At 38.2% G+C, this 20,044-nt stretch overlaps 1 protein-coding gene and 1 long non-coding RNA gene across 3 annotated transcripts; both read left to right on the top strand.

Moving 5' to 3' along the window:
* The first annotated feature begins 664 nt into the window (after positions 1-664).
* Positions 665-2,606, top strand: LOC136687787 (uncharacterized). Its single transcript, XR_010800533.1, has 3 exons — positions 665-680; positions 921-1,103; positions 2,044-2,606. It is a non-coding gene; the product is annotated as an uncharacterized lncRNA (long non-coding RNA).
* An 8,602-nt stretch (positions 2,607-11,208) lies between these two features.
* LOC136687796 (ribonuclease-like 3) lies at positions 11,209-13,800 on the top strand. 2 transcript variants are annotated; one of them, XR_010800535.1, is made up of 4 exons: positions 11,209-11,277; positions 11,567-11,628; positions 12,174-12,214; positions 12,614-12,635. XR_010800535.1 is itself a non-coding variant. In XM_066662352.1 (4 exons), exons 1-4 carry the CDS (start codon positions 11,269-11,271, stop codon positions 13,093-13,095), a joined length of 549 nt encoding a protein of 182 aa, XP_066518449.1. In that variant the 5' UTR covers positions 11,228-11,268; the 3' UTR covers positions 13,096-13,800. The 2 variants fall into 2 exon arrangements, 1 of the variants encoding a protein (XP_066518449.1); XM_066662352.1 differs by having other exon boundaries at positions 11,228-11,277; positions 11,612-11,628; positions 12,614-13,800.
* Positions 13,801-20,044: the final 6,244 nt, after the last annotated feature.

Here is a 20,044-nt window from a genome sequence, read left to right as displayed (position 1 = left end):
GTGTTTAGTCCAAAAAGCGAAACAAAACATCAAACATTCAAAGCCAGCGATGGGGTTTTGCAACATCACCAGCTCCATTTTGCAGAGGAGCCCTGCCAGGGGAAAAGCAACAAGCTTTAAGCGTGCCAAGCCAAGCTGTTTTGAGCTAAACCATGTACACCCAGACCCATGCATTGGAAAAAGCAACATTTGATTAAGGCCATTCACTGTATAGGTAGCATTAAAAAGTAATTGATGAACACTGTTAGCAAACTTTGGCAAATCAGTGTTATTTACCCTGTTTTTATCTTTAGTAAATAAATATGTGCCTTTAAAGAACAGAAAATGTGCTATGTGTTATATATGAGTACATTGTTTGGCCAAATGTTGGTGTACACCTGTGGATAGTCTTTCTGTTTAGGGAATTTGATTCTACCAATAGAGGAAACACACAAGGAGGTTTGGCTCTTCACATAATTTTTTCATAGTGAATGTTTAGTATTAATTCATTTAATTAGTAATTCTATAGTAATGAAACACTTCATCTCACATTCATTTACATATCTTTGCACATACATGCTGTTTGTTCAGGGTTTGGCTGGGGTTTGCATGAAGCATCTGATTAGCTGATTGCTGATTAATGTCTCAAATAAAAGCAGGAAGCTGAGGGGCGTCTACACTCCACAGCTGGGAGAGTAAAGGTGAGTGTTCCCTCTGTCTTGTTCTGTTTGTCTAAATGGAGCACAGTTTTGTTCTGTAGTTCTGCTCTCACTATTGGGTCCTTCATCCTTTTATCCTAGTTTCCCAAAGTCCTATAGTTGTCTTATTTATGGTTATTATGTGGTTATTACATTGCTATTAGACACTGGTAGAAAATCTAATGTCACTGCAGTTCAGCATTGTTTACACTTCTCTGCCTTCTCTGTCTCTTTACTGGACAGGTCAGCACCTACACTAAACTTAACTGACCATTGACATTTCACTGACCCTTCCTGTTGTGTCTCAGGTCAGTTCTGGAGTTTGAAAGAGAGAAAATGCGCTATGACACTGTACTGAACACCTGATAAAACCTCTTATTTCCAAACTGCTAACTGAATAAGGAAACAGTTTTTCATTAAATGGACGTAAGTAAAAGGAAACAAACATTTTCCCTACACATTTTGGAGAAATTCTACTGGTTCATTCAGGAAATTAGAAAAATATACTAAGGGTGTCTTGCTTTTTTCCATATTATATAGAAAACACACACACACACACACACACACACATATATATATATATATATCAGTGACGGATGCTGGTCTTTCAAGGAGGGGAAGCTAAATTTCTGCCTACATCATAAAATATGTCGGTTTATTTATACATAAATTCTACCCTCCGTTCCTTTTTAAGAAAATGATCTGTGACCCTGTCAACAAGGCGTCTTTTCCAGGGACTTGACTATTGTCCTCTCAATGGCCAGCAGAGCTAGGCTGCTTAAACGGCCTTGGCCCATGTGAAGTGTGTCCGCCTGTGCTCCCACGGATCTTTACACCAAAGGATCGCTGATTCGCTCATTTCGCTGTCAATCAAAAAGGGATTCAGCCTCAGACAGATCATCCAATCATCATGCAGAAGCTGAGCGTCCGATGGGCGGGACAAAGCCCAGCATTTATCCAATGACTCGTCTCGTTTCGCTGCACTTTGCTGCTTCGCCATTGAACTCTGTGGACGCTCAGCGTCCTCACTGTTTAAATCACTGTGAATCTGCGCGAATGATTGAGAGGAAAGCCATGTCTTTACCAGTGATAAGAAGCTGATTCTGAACAAAAGTTGAGCGCATTGTAATGCGTATTTATTCAATGACATGTACACACAACAGTATATATTTGATCACTTATTTGACATTTTAGGGGAAGTCTTAGAGCAATTGCCGCTGATATATATATATATATATATACATTTTTTTATAAAAAAATGAGGGAGGGAAATAGGGAAAATTAGGGAGATACAAGGTTTTGTTTTAGAACTGAAACCTGATTGTTGATAATGACTCTGTGTGTGACTCTGTTGTTTGTCTCTCAGCAGGTTTCACCATGAAGATGGCGTGGTTTGCTCTGATGCTGCTGCTGGTTTTGAGTGGTGCAGTATCCACTGAGGGTCAAACAGAAGCAGAGTTCATCAATAAAAATATAAGACCCAACATGGTTGCAGAAGACTGTGCTAAAGAGATGGAAGAACTAAACAAAAACAAGAAAGAATGTGTTGAAAAGAATATATTCTTACGAGCCAATATTGAAGATGTCAGGCCTCTCTGTAAAGGTGTCAAAAAGGATATTAAAACAATGATATGTGTATTAATCAAAACTCATGATAAACCACCCAAGTGTAAATATAACGGAAAAACTGGCTTGTCGCCCATTCAGGTAGAATGCAATAAAGAAAAACAGCCAGTGAATTATAAACAACCCTGATTTTTCAGTCAGTTATTTAAGTGGAACAAAGCTGTTCCAGCTTAAGCTTGAGCTGTTTTCTTCTTCATTACTTTTCAAAGGTCTAATGATTGGAATTGACTGAAACTCCTATACGCTGCATTAACTGAGTTTATTGTTCTTCAAACAAAATCAAAATCATTCAATAAAACCTGCAATCACCTTTAAGAGTGTTGGTTTGTGTTCATGCACTGATAAATCCCCAAAAACACAGTGACAACTAATTCACTGTCTAACAGTTTCTTCATAATTCTTGGTTACATTAGCCTTTATGGCATTTAGCAGACAGTTTCTTTCAGAACCACTTACAAAAGTGCTTTGACACAACTTTTAGATCTTCACCAGGACAGGGAGGACTAGAGTCCAGAAATCACAGAACTAAGACTACAGTGGAGTCACTGTACACTTTTAACACAACAGTCACTGATGCTTGGGAAAAAGAAACAAGTTCAGGCTTAGAGGTCAGCATATTGGAAGACAGCGTGTGACTCTGCTTTTGAAGAGTGGGAGACAGTGAAACTATGCAGGAACTAAGTGGGAACTAATGATTAGTGCTGCATTAACACCTAAATCACTCCTATTAACTACCAAAAAGTAATTATAAATAATTTAGTAGGTAATAGTGAACTAACGGATATGGTAGATAACTCCCGGAGATCAGAGTAAATACTCATTAATCACTGGACACATTAACATCTTACATGCCACCTGGAGAACTATAATCTAGATACCTACTCCCTACAGTTCAGTGTCTAAATTACTGTATCAGTGCTAAGGCATCTTCAAATGATGTTGGAGACACTAGAACCTTAAACATTTACTCTTCAGCATTAAGCAAATATTAGGAAAACATGATAAATACGTCTATGTCTAAAAATCAGCTTACCTCCAATTTTTAGAAGAAAAAATATTGCTCCTTTGAAGTCCTTCATACAATACAGTAAAAGAGAGGGCTCAAAGAAATATTCAGTTCACAGTATGTTATGTCCTACCTCCTTATTGCTTGAGAAATGCTTCCAAATTTATATGTCATTTTTGTTAGATAGTCAATTAGTTGTTTATTTGGAAGTTATCAGCAACACGTGGTAACTCATTACTAATGAGCAAGATGTTACTGTGTTCTTATTATAAAGTGATTTGCACTGTAACTCATCTTGTGATCTAGTAGTTGGGGTCATTAAAAGCAGTGGCTGTTCTAGAGCGTTTCAGCTGGGGGTGGGGTGGGCAGTCTAGGGCCAGTGTTTTTGTTAGAGTGGCTTATTGCTTTCTAGCTTGTGGTGCTTTGCAGACATTAAGAAGCAAAAGAAGGCATTCAATATCAAAATTTTATTTATACATTTTTCAGTAACAATTTCACAATTTACAATTTTTCAATTCTCTATTTCTCATGTTTCATATGAACACATTAACTAATGATCACTTTTCAATGTCTTGGCTATGGTTTAAAATGTAAACATGTAGCTTCGTATATAAAGGAGTTATTATGCAACATATTCTCAAAAACGTTATCCTTATTATAACAAAGCACGCTTATATTAAATTTTCGGCAAAATATTTTACTTAACTTTAATTCTACTTTGTTACTCTTTTAAGATACGTTTAGCTGGTGAAATGAAATTTGGAATGTGCATATGCTTGTATACACTTTTCTGATTTTGCTCTGATATTTTATTAATTTCTCCTTTGACGATTATTGTAAATAGTCACAGCCCTTTTTGCTTTCATTGCATGTGTCCCATATATTTATTCATCATGTTTTGTTTAAAGAGAACACTACCTCAACAAATCTACACAGATATTTTCAGCTGTAAGTAAGCACACTTTGCCTGTGCTCCAGTTGTTTAACAGGAAAACTCAGGAACACTTCAGAAAACCATTGTCAGTGAACACAGTTCGTCGCTCCATCTACAAGTGCAAGTTAGACCTGTACCATGCAAAGTGAAAGCCATATATCAACAACACCCAGAAACACCACCGGCTTCTCTGGGCCCGAGCTCATCCGGGATGGACTGATGCAAAGTGGAAAAGTGCCCTGTGGTCTGACAAGTCCACATTTCAAATTGATTTTGGAAATCACGGATGTCTTGTCCTTCGAGCCAAAGAGAAAAAGGGCTGTCCGGATTGTTATCAGCACAAAGTTCAAAAGCCAGCATCTCTGATGGTATGAGGGTGGTTAGTGCCCATGGCATGGGTAACTTGCACATCTGTGAAGGCACCATTAATGCTGAAAGGTACATACAGGTTTTCGAGCAACATATGCTGGCATCCAAGCAACATCTTTTTTAGGGACGTCTCTGCTTATTTTGGCAAGACAAAACCAAGCCACAGTCTGCATGTGTTACAACAGCGTGGCTTCATAGTAAAAGAGTGCGGGTACTAGACTGGCCTGCCTGCAGTCCAAATCTGTCTCCCATTGAAAATGTGTGGCAAATTATGAAGTGAAATATACGACAAAGGAGACCCCGGACTGTTGAGCAACTGAAGTTATACATCATGCAAGAATGGGAAAGAATTCCACCTACAAAGCTTCAACAATTAGCGTCCTCAGTTCCCAAACGCTTATTGAGTGTGGTTAAAAGTAAAGGTGATGTAACACAGTGGTAAACATGCCCCTGTCCCAACTTGCTAAACATGTTGAAGGCCTCAAATTCAAAATGAGTGAATATTTGCAAAAAAAAAAACAATCTGTAAAGTTTATCTATTTGAACATTAATAATCTTGTCTTTGTAGTGTACTCAGTTGTATATAGGCTGAAAAGGATTTGCAAATCATTGTTTTCTGGTTTTATTTATGTTTTACACAACGTCCCAACTTTATTGGAATTGGGGTTGTACTTAACAAGGTCTTGAAACAACAAGACCAGCTACAATTTGTAATTAACTTCAGCCTCTTATGGTGCAGGCTTTACAGCTAAAACATACATTCTTATCATTCATACCAACACTAAAATGGGTGGTTCTCTGCCATTGAAGAGAAAAGAATAACTAATCAACATTAACGAATTTTTAATTATGGAATTTGTTTTGTTTATGACCACGTCCTGGAACACATTAGAACATAAAATAATTAATTCATTGTCTGTAACCACTTATCCAGTTCTGGGTTGCAGTGGGTCGGGGGCCTACCCAGATCACCAGGCACAACGCTGGAACCCACCCTGGAGGCAGCACCATGGTAAACCCAAACAGACACAGGGAGAACACACCAAACTCCTCACAGACAGTCACCCAGATCAGGGCTTGAACCCACAACCCCAGAACCATAAAGGTCATAACAGTGACACTACTTACACTAACACTTGCCAAAATTGCATCTCAAGTAGAGATGTGCTTATATTTCACTAAAAAATACAAGAAAACCATGCCATTAAAGCAGCCCTATTTTTGTTTATAGGGTGCCCAGCCTACAGAGAGTGTCCAATGCTCAAACTCATCAGGACTCATGAATTCATGAATGAATGTATTTTAAAGCATATTGACATCAATAGCAGGGTTTCACACACTCAAGATTTTGTCTAAATGTATTTAACAAAACACGATAAACCAGGTATTTATGGTCACACGTGAAACTCTCCAAAGGTGTGAGCATCTGAGTGGCTGGGTGAGTGTGTGAATTTATCCATAGCAGAGTGTGTAAATGACAGGGTGTGTATGTGAAGTTGTCCACAGCTATGTGTGTAAGTAACTGAGTGAGAGTGTGAAATTGCCTAGAGCTGAGTGCGTGAGTGATTGGGTGAGTGTGTGATGCCCTGTGATGATGCTTTGTGTAGGGTGGGTTCCTTCCTTGCACCCAGTGATTCCTGGACCCATGACCCTACACATGATGGATGGATGTTTTATATATATACAAAGATAATTTAAAAATACCTTCAGAAATGTCTTCCACTTTATTTAAATAAGAGGAGAGTTTTGCATTGATAAAATAAGTGAAAGTGAGTCCTAGAGTCTCTTGTTCTGGGATCTGATCATTCAAATGTCTTCTAACAATTCATTAATATTCAGACTCTGATAACAGTCTCAGGCTGATTATAGCAACGACTCAAACAACATCCAAGTGCCACGTCTAATACAGTGCAAACACTACAATTCAGAATTTAGTGCACACCTGTTGATCCAGCATATTGTATGAAGTGATGGGGATCAGGGGGATGCTGCAGTGAAAAATGCTTGTGTCACATCTAGCAACTTTATTTACAATAGGACAAACAGGTAACAGTTTTTATGCATGTAAGACTATCTATATAGTCTGAGTAAAGACAAGTAGAATAGCTTGGTTCTACAGTCCTCATCCTCTAAAACCACACTTACACAATTAACTAGAGCAACACCTTCAACAACATCTACACCTTAATTAAACTTTATAAATTAACATTAAACCGCATCTACATCTTTAACTACAACTACACCTTTATTTACACTTACATGTAAACATTTAACTACACCTACACCTTTATTTACACTTACACGCAAACATTTAACTACATCTACAGCTACACCTTCATATACAAATATCTTTAACTACACATACAATTTTATTTGCTGGATGACTTTATGAAAATTAAACTGCACATGGACAAATTTGGCCACTACAGTTTGGTCACTACAGAAAACTGAGACCACCCCTAATTAGGACCCTTCACTTTCGAAGTACAATAAAGAAGAAATTGATGAACACTGTCCACAAATGTTTGGCCACTAAGTGAATTAACTTTGTTGCGTAGATGTGGCACTTGGTGCGAACCATTAATATACAGATCTGCTCAGCAAATATCACTCATAGCAGTTCAATTCAGTTAAATATTAAACACAAAATATCTGATATTTAATTACAGACTATGTAACTACATTTTATTATGAACCTAGATGTAATTTATCTTTTTATCAATTAATAAATAGTTATTAATTGCATTAATTCTGATGAAGTGATATTATTGGTAGAAAATCGGATGATCTCATTGCAGTTCATCAGTGTTCACTGAAAATCTTCTCTGTCTCTTTCCTGGACAGGTCAGCTCTGACACTACACTTCATTGACTCTACACTACTCTGAATTTTTCAGTAGGATGCTTCCTGACGTCTCTTAGGTCAATTTTTATTCTTTAGACACTGATTCAGTTTGAGATTCTCTGTTGGTTAGCAAGTTTTCAGGGACTTTTTAGACCCTAGTTTTTTACATTTTGATAGAGTCTGAAGAGAGAATCTGAGCTAATACAATGCTCTGAACACCTGAGTGATGAGTGATCAAGTGAACTTTCAACCAGCAACCCACACATCTTCACATTCACCAATCAGGAGGATCATTAAAGCGACACTCTCAGCTCCACCGACTTTATGGAAGCCCCACTCGATTCCCGCTCCGGGTGACTGTCTGTGAGGAGTTTGGTGTGTTCTCCCCGTGTCTGCGTGGGTTTCCTCCGGGTGCTCCGGTTTCCTCCCACAGCCCAAAAACACACGTTGGTAGGTGGATTGGCAGCTCCAAAAAAGTGTCCGTAGGTGTGAGTGTGTGAATGAATGTGTGTGTGTCTGTGTTGCCCTGTGAAGGACTGGTGCCCCCTCCAGGGTGTATTCCTGCCTTGCGCCCAATGATTCCAGGTAGGCTCTGGACCCACCGCGACCCTGAATTGGATAAGCAGTTACAGATAATGAATGAATGAATATGTGTTAATTATTTACTGTTTATACTGATTCCGTGTATGTCTGTGTTTGTTTCTCTCACCACAGACTTCACTATGAAGATGACTTGGTCCACTCTGCTGCTGGTGGTTCTGAGTGCTGCGGTGTCCACTGAAGCTGATTTCATTGCAAAGCATTTGAGACCAGAAATGGCTGTAGGCTGTAGGATTGTAATGCAGCAATGTAAATGATAAATAATATAAAATGTGAAAAAATGTTTCTTTCATTATAGGTAACCTTGCAGAAAAGTCACCCCAACCTGTGCCAGACCTGAAACAACCATATACAAATGGTTCAAAATATTTTCTAAGCAAAAAACAAGTTGTATGCAGTTTAGATCATGAAAATACTATTATAGCCTAATGTACTTATAAAGGGAAATCTGTTCTAGGAACCATTAACGTGGCATACAAAGGAATTCAGCCAGTGTACTATGACCAACCATTTAAAATTATTTGGGGAAAATCAGTCTTTAGGTGAAGCTGTTGGTTTGGGCTTCAGTTCATTTATATGATTCCTTGCTTGTCGGTTGCTGGATGGAGGACTCTGCTTGTGCTAAATGGAGTGGAGCTACACTTCTTTACACTGCATTAACTATGTGTAATATTCTTCGCCTAAATATTTCAATAAATTCTGTAATCATATTCAGAAGTGTCTGTGTTTTTTCTTGTGTATTTTCTTCTGCTGTTCCCTCTGGTTTGTTCGAAAGCACTGTATCTTTTAAGGTAGAACCAGAGGAAAAATCAACCCTTTGTGTAGGTGGTTAAAATTTAACTTGTCTGTAAGTGTTTATTCACTGTTTGAATTACTACAGAAACTCAGTTGTAACTCAAGTTGTTTAGTTTTGTAGCACTTTAGGTCTGTTTACTTTCAGCTGTCTACCGAATTTAGATATTTCTATCTTAAGTAATGGGATAAAGCATAAATAAGTCAATATTACCCACCTGATTTAAGACTCAAGAGATTTATTATCATGTCCACAGTAAACAGACAGTTACAATGTACAATAAAATTTTTATTTTGCTAATCCTCTGCTCACACAGCTTTTAAAGCGTAATGAAACAAAGAATATAGAAACTAGATATGGAAAAAATAAAATAAAATAATATATAATAATATAAGTTCACTCCATTGTCTAAAGAAATTCCAGATGGCGTTCCTCTGCCATGAGCAGAGAGAGAGAAAACGTAGCAGACCAGACCGAGCTTTTATTTTTAGCCATTTACTAACACAGAAGCTTCGTAAACACATTAGAGCAGTTTCATACATGAAGGAAGGAGGTTTTTTTTCCTGGTAGTATATTTTTTCAGTTTATCAGTTATGGGATACAGTCTGATGGATTTTGAATATGTTCAAACACAAAGGCCACAAACTGTTAGAATAAGTAATTTGGACCAAGTGTAAACAGGCATCTACTAGTGTCATAAGGTGTCAGATATGGTGATACACTTATAAAGGGGGCATATACTTTCCCTATTCAAGTTAACACAGTTCTGGGTCTTAATGAAGTGTCTATGACCTGTTTTGGTCAGAACACCACAAGCCTCACAGCAGCATTCTCCCCTGGTCTGAACAGCCCTGTTCAGAACGGCCGCTTTCAGCACCTGTTCTTATAAATGATAATGAGCCGCTTGCTATTCACCCCAACCTCAGTTTACAGCAGTGAGGAGCAAGGTGCTTTATAGCTGTATTTACTCTGCTCTATTTCTTTTTCTCTACATTATTTATGGAGAATAGATTTTTGTGATGTTTCTGGCCACTTTTTTGACAATTTAAGTTGCAATTATTTTCTGGAAATTAAGGTTTAGGTCTGTTTATAAATGTATATAAATCTCATTTAAATTCTGAGCACTGAATGTTTAATGCCAGATTTTCATTCAGTTGCAGTTGTGATCATACCCACAGCATCAAGTTTAGTCGCCTCTGACTGGTCGATCTCTGTCATAGAAGCTAATGGCAGCTCTTTCCGTTTGAAAACTCTTCCATAATGCTATATGTCATATGCTAAATGCCATAATGTAAAACCATTTATCTTTCAGCTCTAATCGTCAAATTTTGGTCAGATTTTATGGTTTGTGTTGTATTTTCTTTATACTGAAGTTGTTTGTTGATGTTCCCTGGTTACTGTGGTGGCACTTAGAGAAATATTTATTTATGAGTGTGCCAAAAGAACTCTATGGTAATCTATCCAACTAGTCTTTTTAAAGATCTTCTTTCTGATCACAAAATGATGAAAATGCAAATAAACTGCAAGAGAAATTCTGGAGCTGATTTTTATCCTTAGTTAGGATGAGGTTAGATAGGATTTGTGTTAAACAAGGTAGGGTGCCACAGAACCTGAACATCAGAACATGCAGATCCACTGAGGCTACACAGGTTTGAGTCAGTGCTTAGATGGGAGCCATTCTCCTAAGCTTTGGTTGAAGCTGGAGGTGGTGTTAATGGGGCCAATAGGGGGGCGCTGTCCATGTGGTCTGTGTAAGTGCAGCATCATGGACACTCTACTGAAGAAAGAATGCTATTATTCTGATAAAACCAAGGTCATGACCCCGGGGACGCTCCTTAGCACAAAGCCTCTGGCCTCCTAATCATCCCCACCTTCAGTTTCCAGCTCAGTCACTCCCTCTCATCTCTTCTCTACCTAATAGCTGATGTGGGGTGGGCACACTGGCCTGAAATAGATGCATTTAAATCATCAATGTAGATATTGTGTGTCAGTGGGGGTTGAGGTGACTCTCTAATGTTCCAGAGAATGTACAGCGCTTTAGGAGTCTAGGAGTCTATCTCTAATCATCATCATTAGATCTCCACCCTGTCTTCTAATTGTCCTAGAGCATACACACACACACACACTGAGGAAACACTGCTGTTAAAGTGTATTCATGGTACAGAATGGGTTGCTCAGAAGGGCTGGGGTCTGTGGTTTTCACATTTCCCTCACACCTTCAAGGTGAGAAACCTTGAGATAATTTCTCACATCTGCAGATCACACAGATCATAACCACACATTGGGTTTAACACAAAGTTTCCATCCTTGCGTAACCAGAGTGAAGACCTTTATAAAGGGATGTCTGACTGAGACCTGACTGAGTTCTTCTGAGACTCTTCGGGACGCTTGTGAATCCTGAACCTGACTCCTTCTCTTTATGCTCCAGGTGAGGATTCCATGTGTTTTACAGACATTGTGTGTTTTTACAGGTTTTACTTTGATTTACTGGGGTCCGGGCATGTTCTGGTGTTTTAAAGATAAGCACTAGGTCATCTTCTTAAATCAGCTTCTGATTACAGCCACAAAAACTATGGTGTGTAAACTGAACAGTGGACTAGAAAAAGGCTGACTTGTCATATCACATTCTTTCACATTACCATACTCTCATAATGAGTGCAGTGTGTTTACTGTGCAATGAGTACAAAATAACACAGCTCTACCCTTGAATCTTTCAGGCTTATTATTCAATTCTGCTTTGACAGTGTGTGGTTTTCACTTAGGTCCTCTCAGAGCAAAGGTGAGTAAAGCTACTTCTACAACTGTACTACACCTGCTACCATAGGCAACATCTGGGACTTCTGATTGGGAGGGGGCAAGTTGTCTTAGTGAACAGTTTACTTGGTTATAAATATATTAGGTGTAAAAAATAAATTTTAAAGCACTTAGTTATATACAAGAGTAACTGTTGTGAATTATTAAAAATCACAATTGTCATTAACCTAAAAATCAAGTAGTAATATACTATGTTCACTATTGCTGACATCCTTTAATTCATCTAAACCAAACTCACCCCTACGTTTGGATACAATGTTATCCCCAATAACAGAACAAATATATCACATGATTTTGCAGGGCTTTTTCCTAATGGAACTCATAATGAATGCAGTCACCAATAATACTTAATTTTTAGATTATATTTTGTTGAACAAAATGACAGTTTGAAGAGTGTTTAAATTACGGATTACAAATATATGTAACACAAAAACTTTTTGCCTTGTTATTACATTGTTGTTATTATGTTTTGAGTTGTCAATATTTATTGTGAATCTTATTCTTGGACAGGTCACTACATTTCACTGATTTCTTCAGCTGGACTCTCTCAGGTTTGGGATTCTCTGCTTTTTTGAGATCATAATAAAAGAAAGAATCTTTGCCTCAACAATGCATAATGGTTCTGAATGTTTTCCCATTACCTGAGCCACATATCATCACTCATGTCTGGATAAAACGTCATATCTCCAAATTGTTAGCTTGCAGGTGAAAAGTGTCATTAACAGTGAATGGAGTTTTAAAGAACCAGACCTTTCCCTGGTCATTGTGGAGTGTTTTGTTCATTCATCAGGGCATTAGTGCTGCTTAGAGGATCTCACTTTTTTTATTTATTTATTTAAAAATACCACAACTGACAATGACAGAAATAGTAGGTTTTTTCCATCAGTGATGATCTGAACTGAAACTAGGTTGTTAATAATGACTTTCTTTGCTTGTTTCTCTCTCCACAGATTTCACCTTGAAAATGATCTGGTCCGCTCTGGTGCTTTTGCTGATTCTGACTGCTGCAGTGTCCAAAGAGGTTGGACGAGAAGATGATTTCATCAATAAACATGTTAAACCCAACATGACTCCAAACGAATGTGATGTGGAAATGGCCAAAATAAATCAGCTCCTTTCACGAAAGGCCAAGAAAAATATCTGCAAAGGGATTAATACTTTTGTACTGAACAATATTGAGGAAATCAGGACGGTGTGCACTAATGGAGTCAGATTGATAGATGACTATTTTATAAGCAAAATGGGTTTTAACAAAGTGGAATGCCTCTTAGAGAGTATGACAGGAAATTACTGTAAATACAAAGGAGAAGATCAAGAAGGACCCATCTATGTGGCGTGTAAGGGGAACCATCCAGTGCACTATGGGGCGCCACCTAATCATGAATCTAAATCTGACCCTTTTCTACCCAGTGTTCTCCGCTTTTTTTTTTAAATCTCAAATTCTTCCCATTAGCTACATCACCTCCAGTCCTACCATTCTGAATCTGAGAGGGTGTAATAGCACTTCCTCTGAGATGTCTGCAGCCAGCTACAGGTTCTTTTCAACCTGCTGCTAACACAAATGAACTCAACTTGGGGGAGAACATTACCTGCACAGATGTGCAATATTAGCTAACAAACCCCTTTACTGCTAAAGCTGTCTGTCAGTTATCACAACAGAAGTGTGAAATTAAGTGTTCCCCTCCAAGCCAGTTGAGTTCTTTGTATTAGCAGCAGTGTGAAAAGCTGAGAGGAAATGTGTATTACCCTCCATGTGTGTATGCTGCATTTACTAAGTTTAATTTTATTCATAATAATCACTCATTAAATTCTGCAATCATATTCATGTGTGTGTGTGTGTGTTTATGTCCATGCATCTTGGTCCTGCTTTAAATACACCTTTAAGAACAGTGTAGAATAAGAATCATCTTTATTAATCCCCTTAATAAAGGGATTTATCCAATTAATTTCATGCACAACACTGTGGTGCAGTGAAAGAGGGCATTGATTGAGAACAAGATTTGAACTTGCAAAGGAATACATCAGATTCTGTATTTCATTTCCATGATCTTTGAGAAATGCCCACATGGAGAGCAGAGCAAGTGGACGTCTGGCCTTAAAATTGTAATTCTGAATATTCTCCTGTTCTGTTATAAATTGTTGCAAGCAAATCTGTTATTTCAGTTGCTAATAAAAGTTGTTAATGAGCATTAAAACATGGACTGTTCGCTGATTTTTTTAGTTACTCTTGGGACTATAATGAATTATTTTAAATCTGGGAAAAGCTGTTAAACATTTGGTGCTGGATTGTAATTGTATTGTATTGACAATTTTATTTCGGTTTCACAAAATATATATAAGGCAGCACAGGTCTAGGGACCTGGAGGATGTGGGTTGGAAGTCTGGCTCCAGGTGATTGTCTGTGAGGAGTGTGGTGTGTTCTCCCAGTGTCCGTGTGGGTTTCCTCTGGGTGCTCCAGTTTCCTCCCATTGTCCAAAAACATACTGGTAGGAGGCTTGGTGACTCAAAAGTATTTGTGGGTGTGAGTGTGTGTCACCCTGTGAAGGACCGACACCCCCTCCGGGATTTGTGTACCTGCCTTGTGCCTGGTGATTCCAGGTAAGCTCCGGACCCACCATGACCCTGAACTGGATAAGCGGTTATATACAATGAATGAATAATGTTAATTTTTGTTGAATGTTAAATTGGAGATTTTCAGCCATGAATATATTAAAGTTATGTCATTGGACTTTTGAGTCAAAAGGTAATTATTGACAAGAGCAACGGCGCCCCCAACATTAAACATTAAGTGGTGAAACAATTATTTTCCATATTCAAATCCAATCTTAAGACTCACCTCTTCTCTCTTTCCCATGGCCTCACCTCATCCTAAACTTGCTAATTTTTGGTTCCTTGTAATAGTACTGTTGGTTGATGTTTGTCTGTAACTGTTGAACCTGTATTGTGTATGTTGAATGTTTCTATACCAACCTATTTTTATTCATTTCTTATTATACTTTTTTTTTAATTATTAAAGCTTTGCAACAAAGCCCCTCAACCTTTATTTTTTGCAGGCTGAATGTAAAAGTGAAGTATTATAAAAAAGATAAAACAGGCAGGACACACACTACACATCTGCTGTTGCACATGTGTTGTTGCAGTGTTACACTAGGCATGTAGTGAGGCTGTGAATATGGATTGAGATACACCAGATACACATCTGAGATTTGCCCTTATACCATGTGAAATAGGGGGGGCTTTGTGCTACATTAAATATCTACTGGTCATATAAGGAGCTGTTGCATTGTTTTCAGTGTAAGACAGAACACAGATAATATAAACTATATTGCCAAAAACATTCACTGGTTTGCCTTCGCACACATACGAACTTAGTGACATCCCATTGTTAATCCATAGGGTTGTCAGTCAACCCTTTGCAACTATACCAGCTTCAAATCTTCTGGGAAATCTTTCCACAACACTTAGGAATTTTTAACCATTGTTCAGGGTCGTGGCAGGTCGAGGGTGTTCTACAAAAGGACTAATGGCAGCCACTGTTCATTTGTACCCTCTCAGTTTAAAAAAGTAAGATGCTCTGAATCCATGTGACTTTGCACAATGCCAGGAGTAAACTAGAGAAGTATAAGCCCTGCAGCCCCCAGTATTAGTCTGTGGAGGAGGCTCCTACAGCAGCCCAGGGGAACAAACTCTCTGATAAAACACCAGGCCAGTGATTTTAGACAAAATGCTGATAGACAGAACATATCTTAACCCTAATCTAGTCCAGAGGTTTTCTTATCAACAAAGAAGACTCTGCTATCATCCAAACTGGTGTGAGAACTGGTCAAAGTGTTTATCTCTGGCCTTGTTCAGCCCTGACCAAAGTGTGAAAACATCTTCCACCTGATCAGCCTCTCTCTCTTCTCTCAAGTGGGTGAAAACCTGAGGTGTGAAAACAGTTCTCAAAGCTTGAAACAACAAGACAACCTGCCCTTTGTGCTCAGCCTCTAATGAATTATTACAGGGCACAGAATATACAATCAGCCAAAAATGACAACTGCCTAATTTATTCAACATTCATCGTCCATTCATTGATCAGCTATACTTTGTAGTTTCACAACCAGACTGTAGTCCATATGTTGCTCTACATACAATTATTTGCTCCCTTTCACCTTGTTCTTCAGTGATCAGGACCTGCACAAACCAGGTATGGTCTGGGTTGTTGATCATTCTCACTGACATGGTGGTGGTGTGTTAGTAGAGTGTGTGTTAATGTGAGAATCAGACAATGAAGTATCAAGAGATAACAGACTAATGGTTCACTTGTAAAACCTTAATGAGTCTACTCAGTTCCCAAATGCTTAAACAGTTGCATTAAGAAGAAACATCTGTCCAAGTTTTTATGTGTGTCAGGTGTCAAATTTACACCACAATACAACTCATCATTTTTGGAAATAAGGTTTATACATGTGTATGGTAAAACATGGTAATGTCTGAAAAAATCTGCAGAATCTACTGTTTGTCCAGGGTTTGGTTGGAGTCTGACTGACTAATTAACAGAGAGATATATGATTTCACCTCAGAGATGTGAGAGGAAAGTTTAGTGTGCTGGTTTCCTGTCTACATGAAAGAAGACTGATGTTTTACACTGGTTCTGCTCTTGTTATTGGTGTACTAATGCTGTAGCCTTTATCTTTATCTAACTTTAGAGTGTTCAAGTGTTTTCTTAACCCTAACATAATCATGAGGTTTTCTCACCAACAAAGTAGATTCTGCTATCAGCCGAACTGGTCAAAGTGTTTAAGTCTGGCCTAGTTCAGCTCTGACCAAAGTGTGAAAACACCTTCCACCTGATCACTCACACTCTTCTCTCAAGTGGGTGAAAACCTTAGGTGTGAAAACATTTCTCAAAGGCTTGAAACAACAAGACCCCCTACCCTTTGTGTTCAGCCTCTAATGAAGTATTACAGGGCACAGAATACACGATCAGTCAACACTTTACAACCACCTCCTTTATTCTGCATTCATTGTCCATTTGATCAGCTATACTTTGTAGTTTCACAACCACAGAAATTAGTCAATTTATATTAAGAAAAAACAAAGGAGCTGTTCAGCTGTTTATTTTCTTCATGCTGGTATCAGTTCAGTAAATCTTCAAAAGAATTAAAACATCAAACAATTATGTTTTTTAATGCATTTGACACCACAGCACAACACCAAACCTTTTAGGAAATAAAATACATGTGTATGGTAACACATGGTAATATCTGAAAAATCTGCAGAATCTGTTGTTTGTGCGGGATTTGGTTGGAGTCTGATTGGCAAGCTAACATTGCTTGTTAAAATATCCAATAATAGGAGGAGACAGAGAGATATATGTTTTCACCTCAGAGATGTGTGAGGAAAGTTTAGTGTTTTGTTTTCTTGTCTACATGAAAGCAGACTGATGTTTTACACTGGTTCTGCTCTTGGTGTACTAATGCTGTAGCCTTTATCATTATTATTAGAGTTTTCAAATGTTAACTTTATTTTAATTAAGAAATACCTTTGGAGATGATGGTTTACAGGAAGCTCTAATCAACACTTACTTTTCAGGTTAGTTTTTAGAACTATATAGTATTATAGAGTAAATTTTTATTTTAATTTTATAATATTTTATACATATATATTTATGATTTTTTTTTATTTATCTTGAATTCTGGACAGTTTTGAAGATTTTTTGATGGAAACCCTGATAACAGACCAGGGTCAGCGCTCAGTTTGGTGCCTTTCTTTAATTTTTAAATTTTTTTTATTATTATTATTTTTATTATTATTTTTTTTGACCGTGACATTACAGATAAACATTGCTACATACAGTGTAGCACATGTAATAAATCTTGCTATGCTCATTTGCAGCTCCAGTCACTGGTAAGGTTTTTAAGTTTAGAAAAAAAAACACAGTTTTACATTAGAACTCTATTACATTAACATTTCTAAAAGTAATAAATTCCATAACAATACTATAAAAGCTATAAGGACTGACAAAAACACCCCCCCTCCCGTCATACAGCCAATGCCTGTGTTACTCCTCCAGCCAGTCGTCATGACTTCAAGGTAGCGATATATAACCACTTAAAACTTTTTATTTATTTTTTATTTTTAGTAATGCTACATGTATTTTTTTTTACTAATTTGAGAGTTTTGTAAACATATATCAGTGCAAAAAGGGTGACTTTCGGGGTGGGGGCTGGAACACATTAATTGCTTTTCCATTATTTTAAATGGGGAAAATTGACTCGAGAAACAAAATTTTCCACTTACGAACCGGGTCACGGAATAGATTAAGTTTGTAAGTAGAGGTTATATATAAATTATAATTAGGAAAATTAATCTTGATATCAAGTTAAGATTTACTAATTGCTGACAGTTTTGTTTCTAATTAAATTTTCACATTAACAATAAACCCCTTAAACTCATCCTGTACTTTAATTTCCAGGGTAATTCCTTCGATAGCCGTAGACATTTAATAGCAAATAACGACTGAAGAAAATTTGTTCTGTGCACTGGCATCCAACAATTGCTGCTTACTCCTGCTCTAGTAACGTCTCCAGTGCTTTTTTTTTTTTTTGCTTTATTATTATGTAGTGAAGTAAGGTCCAGATGCCAAAATTACTCTTTGTACATTTCACAAGTGTGCCATTTCAGGGCAGGATTGCCTCCGGTTTATGGAAGTCTGATTCACTCAGCGGGCGGCACGGTGGTGCAGCAAGTAGTGTTGCACAGCTTCAGGGACCTAGAGCTTGTGTCCTGCGGGTTCGGATCCCGCTCTAGGTGACCGTCTGTGAGGAGTTCGGTGTTTTCTCCCTGTGTCCACGTGGGTTTCCTTTGGGTGCTCCCATGGTCGAAAAACACACATTGGTAGGTGGATTGGTCACTCAAAAGTGTTCGTAGATGAGAGTGAATGTGTGAATGTGTGAGTGTGTGTTGCCCTGTGAAGGACTGGGTCCTCCAGGGTGTATTCCAGCCTTGCGCCCAATGATTCCAGGTAGGCTCTGGACCCACCTCGAACCTGAACTGGATAAGTGGTTACAGGTAATGATTGAATGATTCACCCAGCTTTTAACAAAGCACTAGTGTTTGTTATCAGACACAGTGTGGACAGCTTTTAAAGCTGGGTGAGCCTGCAGGGTCCTTGTGAGGTCTTATTTGTTTGTAGGATCCAAGTCTGAAACCATTTCTCAATACGTGAATACATGTTCTTGTCTGTACTTTTGTTCTCGTGTTCAGTCTCAGCCAAAGTACTGTTCCACATCTAGGCAAGTACAGTTCAAATACCAGGATGTGTTCATGCTCCGCCCCCAACATCGAGGTGGCACTGGGACGTGACATCTGTAGACTTGAGAGAGTCAGATATCCCAGAATGCCTTTCGCACCAACCTAAGCGCTATTAATTTTTTCATGCCACAGAGACAGTGACTCATCAGAGTTCCAATTTCATAACGACCACAGCGTCCTTGTGAGTCGAACTCGACAAGTTTGCACAGTTCGAATTTGATGTACTTTGTATTGAGAAACAGCCTGAAAGTCATATTGTATCTGTTGTTTTTCATGGTTTCCCGACCCTTGGATTGCTTTTTGGACTGGTTAGTTTTTGTACACGTCTCTTTATTAAACTTGTACTTGTCTCCAACAAGTGTGTGTGCGTCTGACCGCAAGACTGGGGGAGCGTACACCAGACTCACTTTCATTAGCCTAACCTGTTAGATCAAAGACCTTTGCAGACATCCCCAACCTTGTGGTAATTAAAATTCATGACAAGAAGGTCTACACAGATGACCATTTTCTCTCCTGACTAATGATCAGCAGGGAGTCAAGAAGTCTGGAGACAACTAAACATCTCTTTTTTTGTCAAAGCCCATCAGAATGACCTCTGTCTTTCTGATCAAATCAAATTATGGACCTTTAACATAAAAAAAAATTCTCATCAAACGTTGGGACTTCATGTGATAATCAAACTGGAACGCAATAAGATTCTTTCAAAAGAACACATTTTTAAGAGTAAAACAGCACAAGCCACATGGAACAACTGCGCCCTCACGTTTAGCAAGAGAACCCTAGTGGACACTCTGAAGGATAACACCAACACTTCAGACAAAGAAACCTCTCTTTATTTCTCTTTCTTTTCTTTATATATTCAACCTGCATTTGTATATTTCTTTAAATAGATCATTTGATTAATGCCTTCTTTAACATGTATTGTATCCTCCGGTACCACTCTGGTCCAATCAGAACCCTGAACTCCCCCTTTGGCATTTCAAGAACCATTGAAAAACTCCATACAGAGAGTAACAGCTTAGTCAAGAGTTCAGTCAGTGGAGTTCGGTGAGTCAGCAAGTCCGCTATGAGTCAGCAAGTCCGCT

The sequence above is a fragment of the Hoplias malabaricus genome, chromosome 2 (assembly GCF_029633855.1).
Source record: "Hoplias malabaricus isolate fHopMal1 chromosome 2, fHopMal1.hap1, whole genome shotgun sequence".
NCBI lineage: Eukaryota > Metazoa > Chordata > Actinopteri > Characiformes > Erythrinidae > Hoplias > Hoplias malabaricus.
This window is presented reverse-complemented; position numbering and strand designations above follow the sequence as displayed.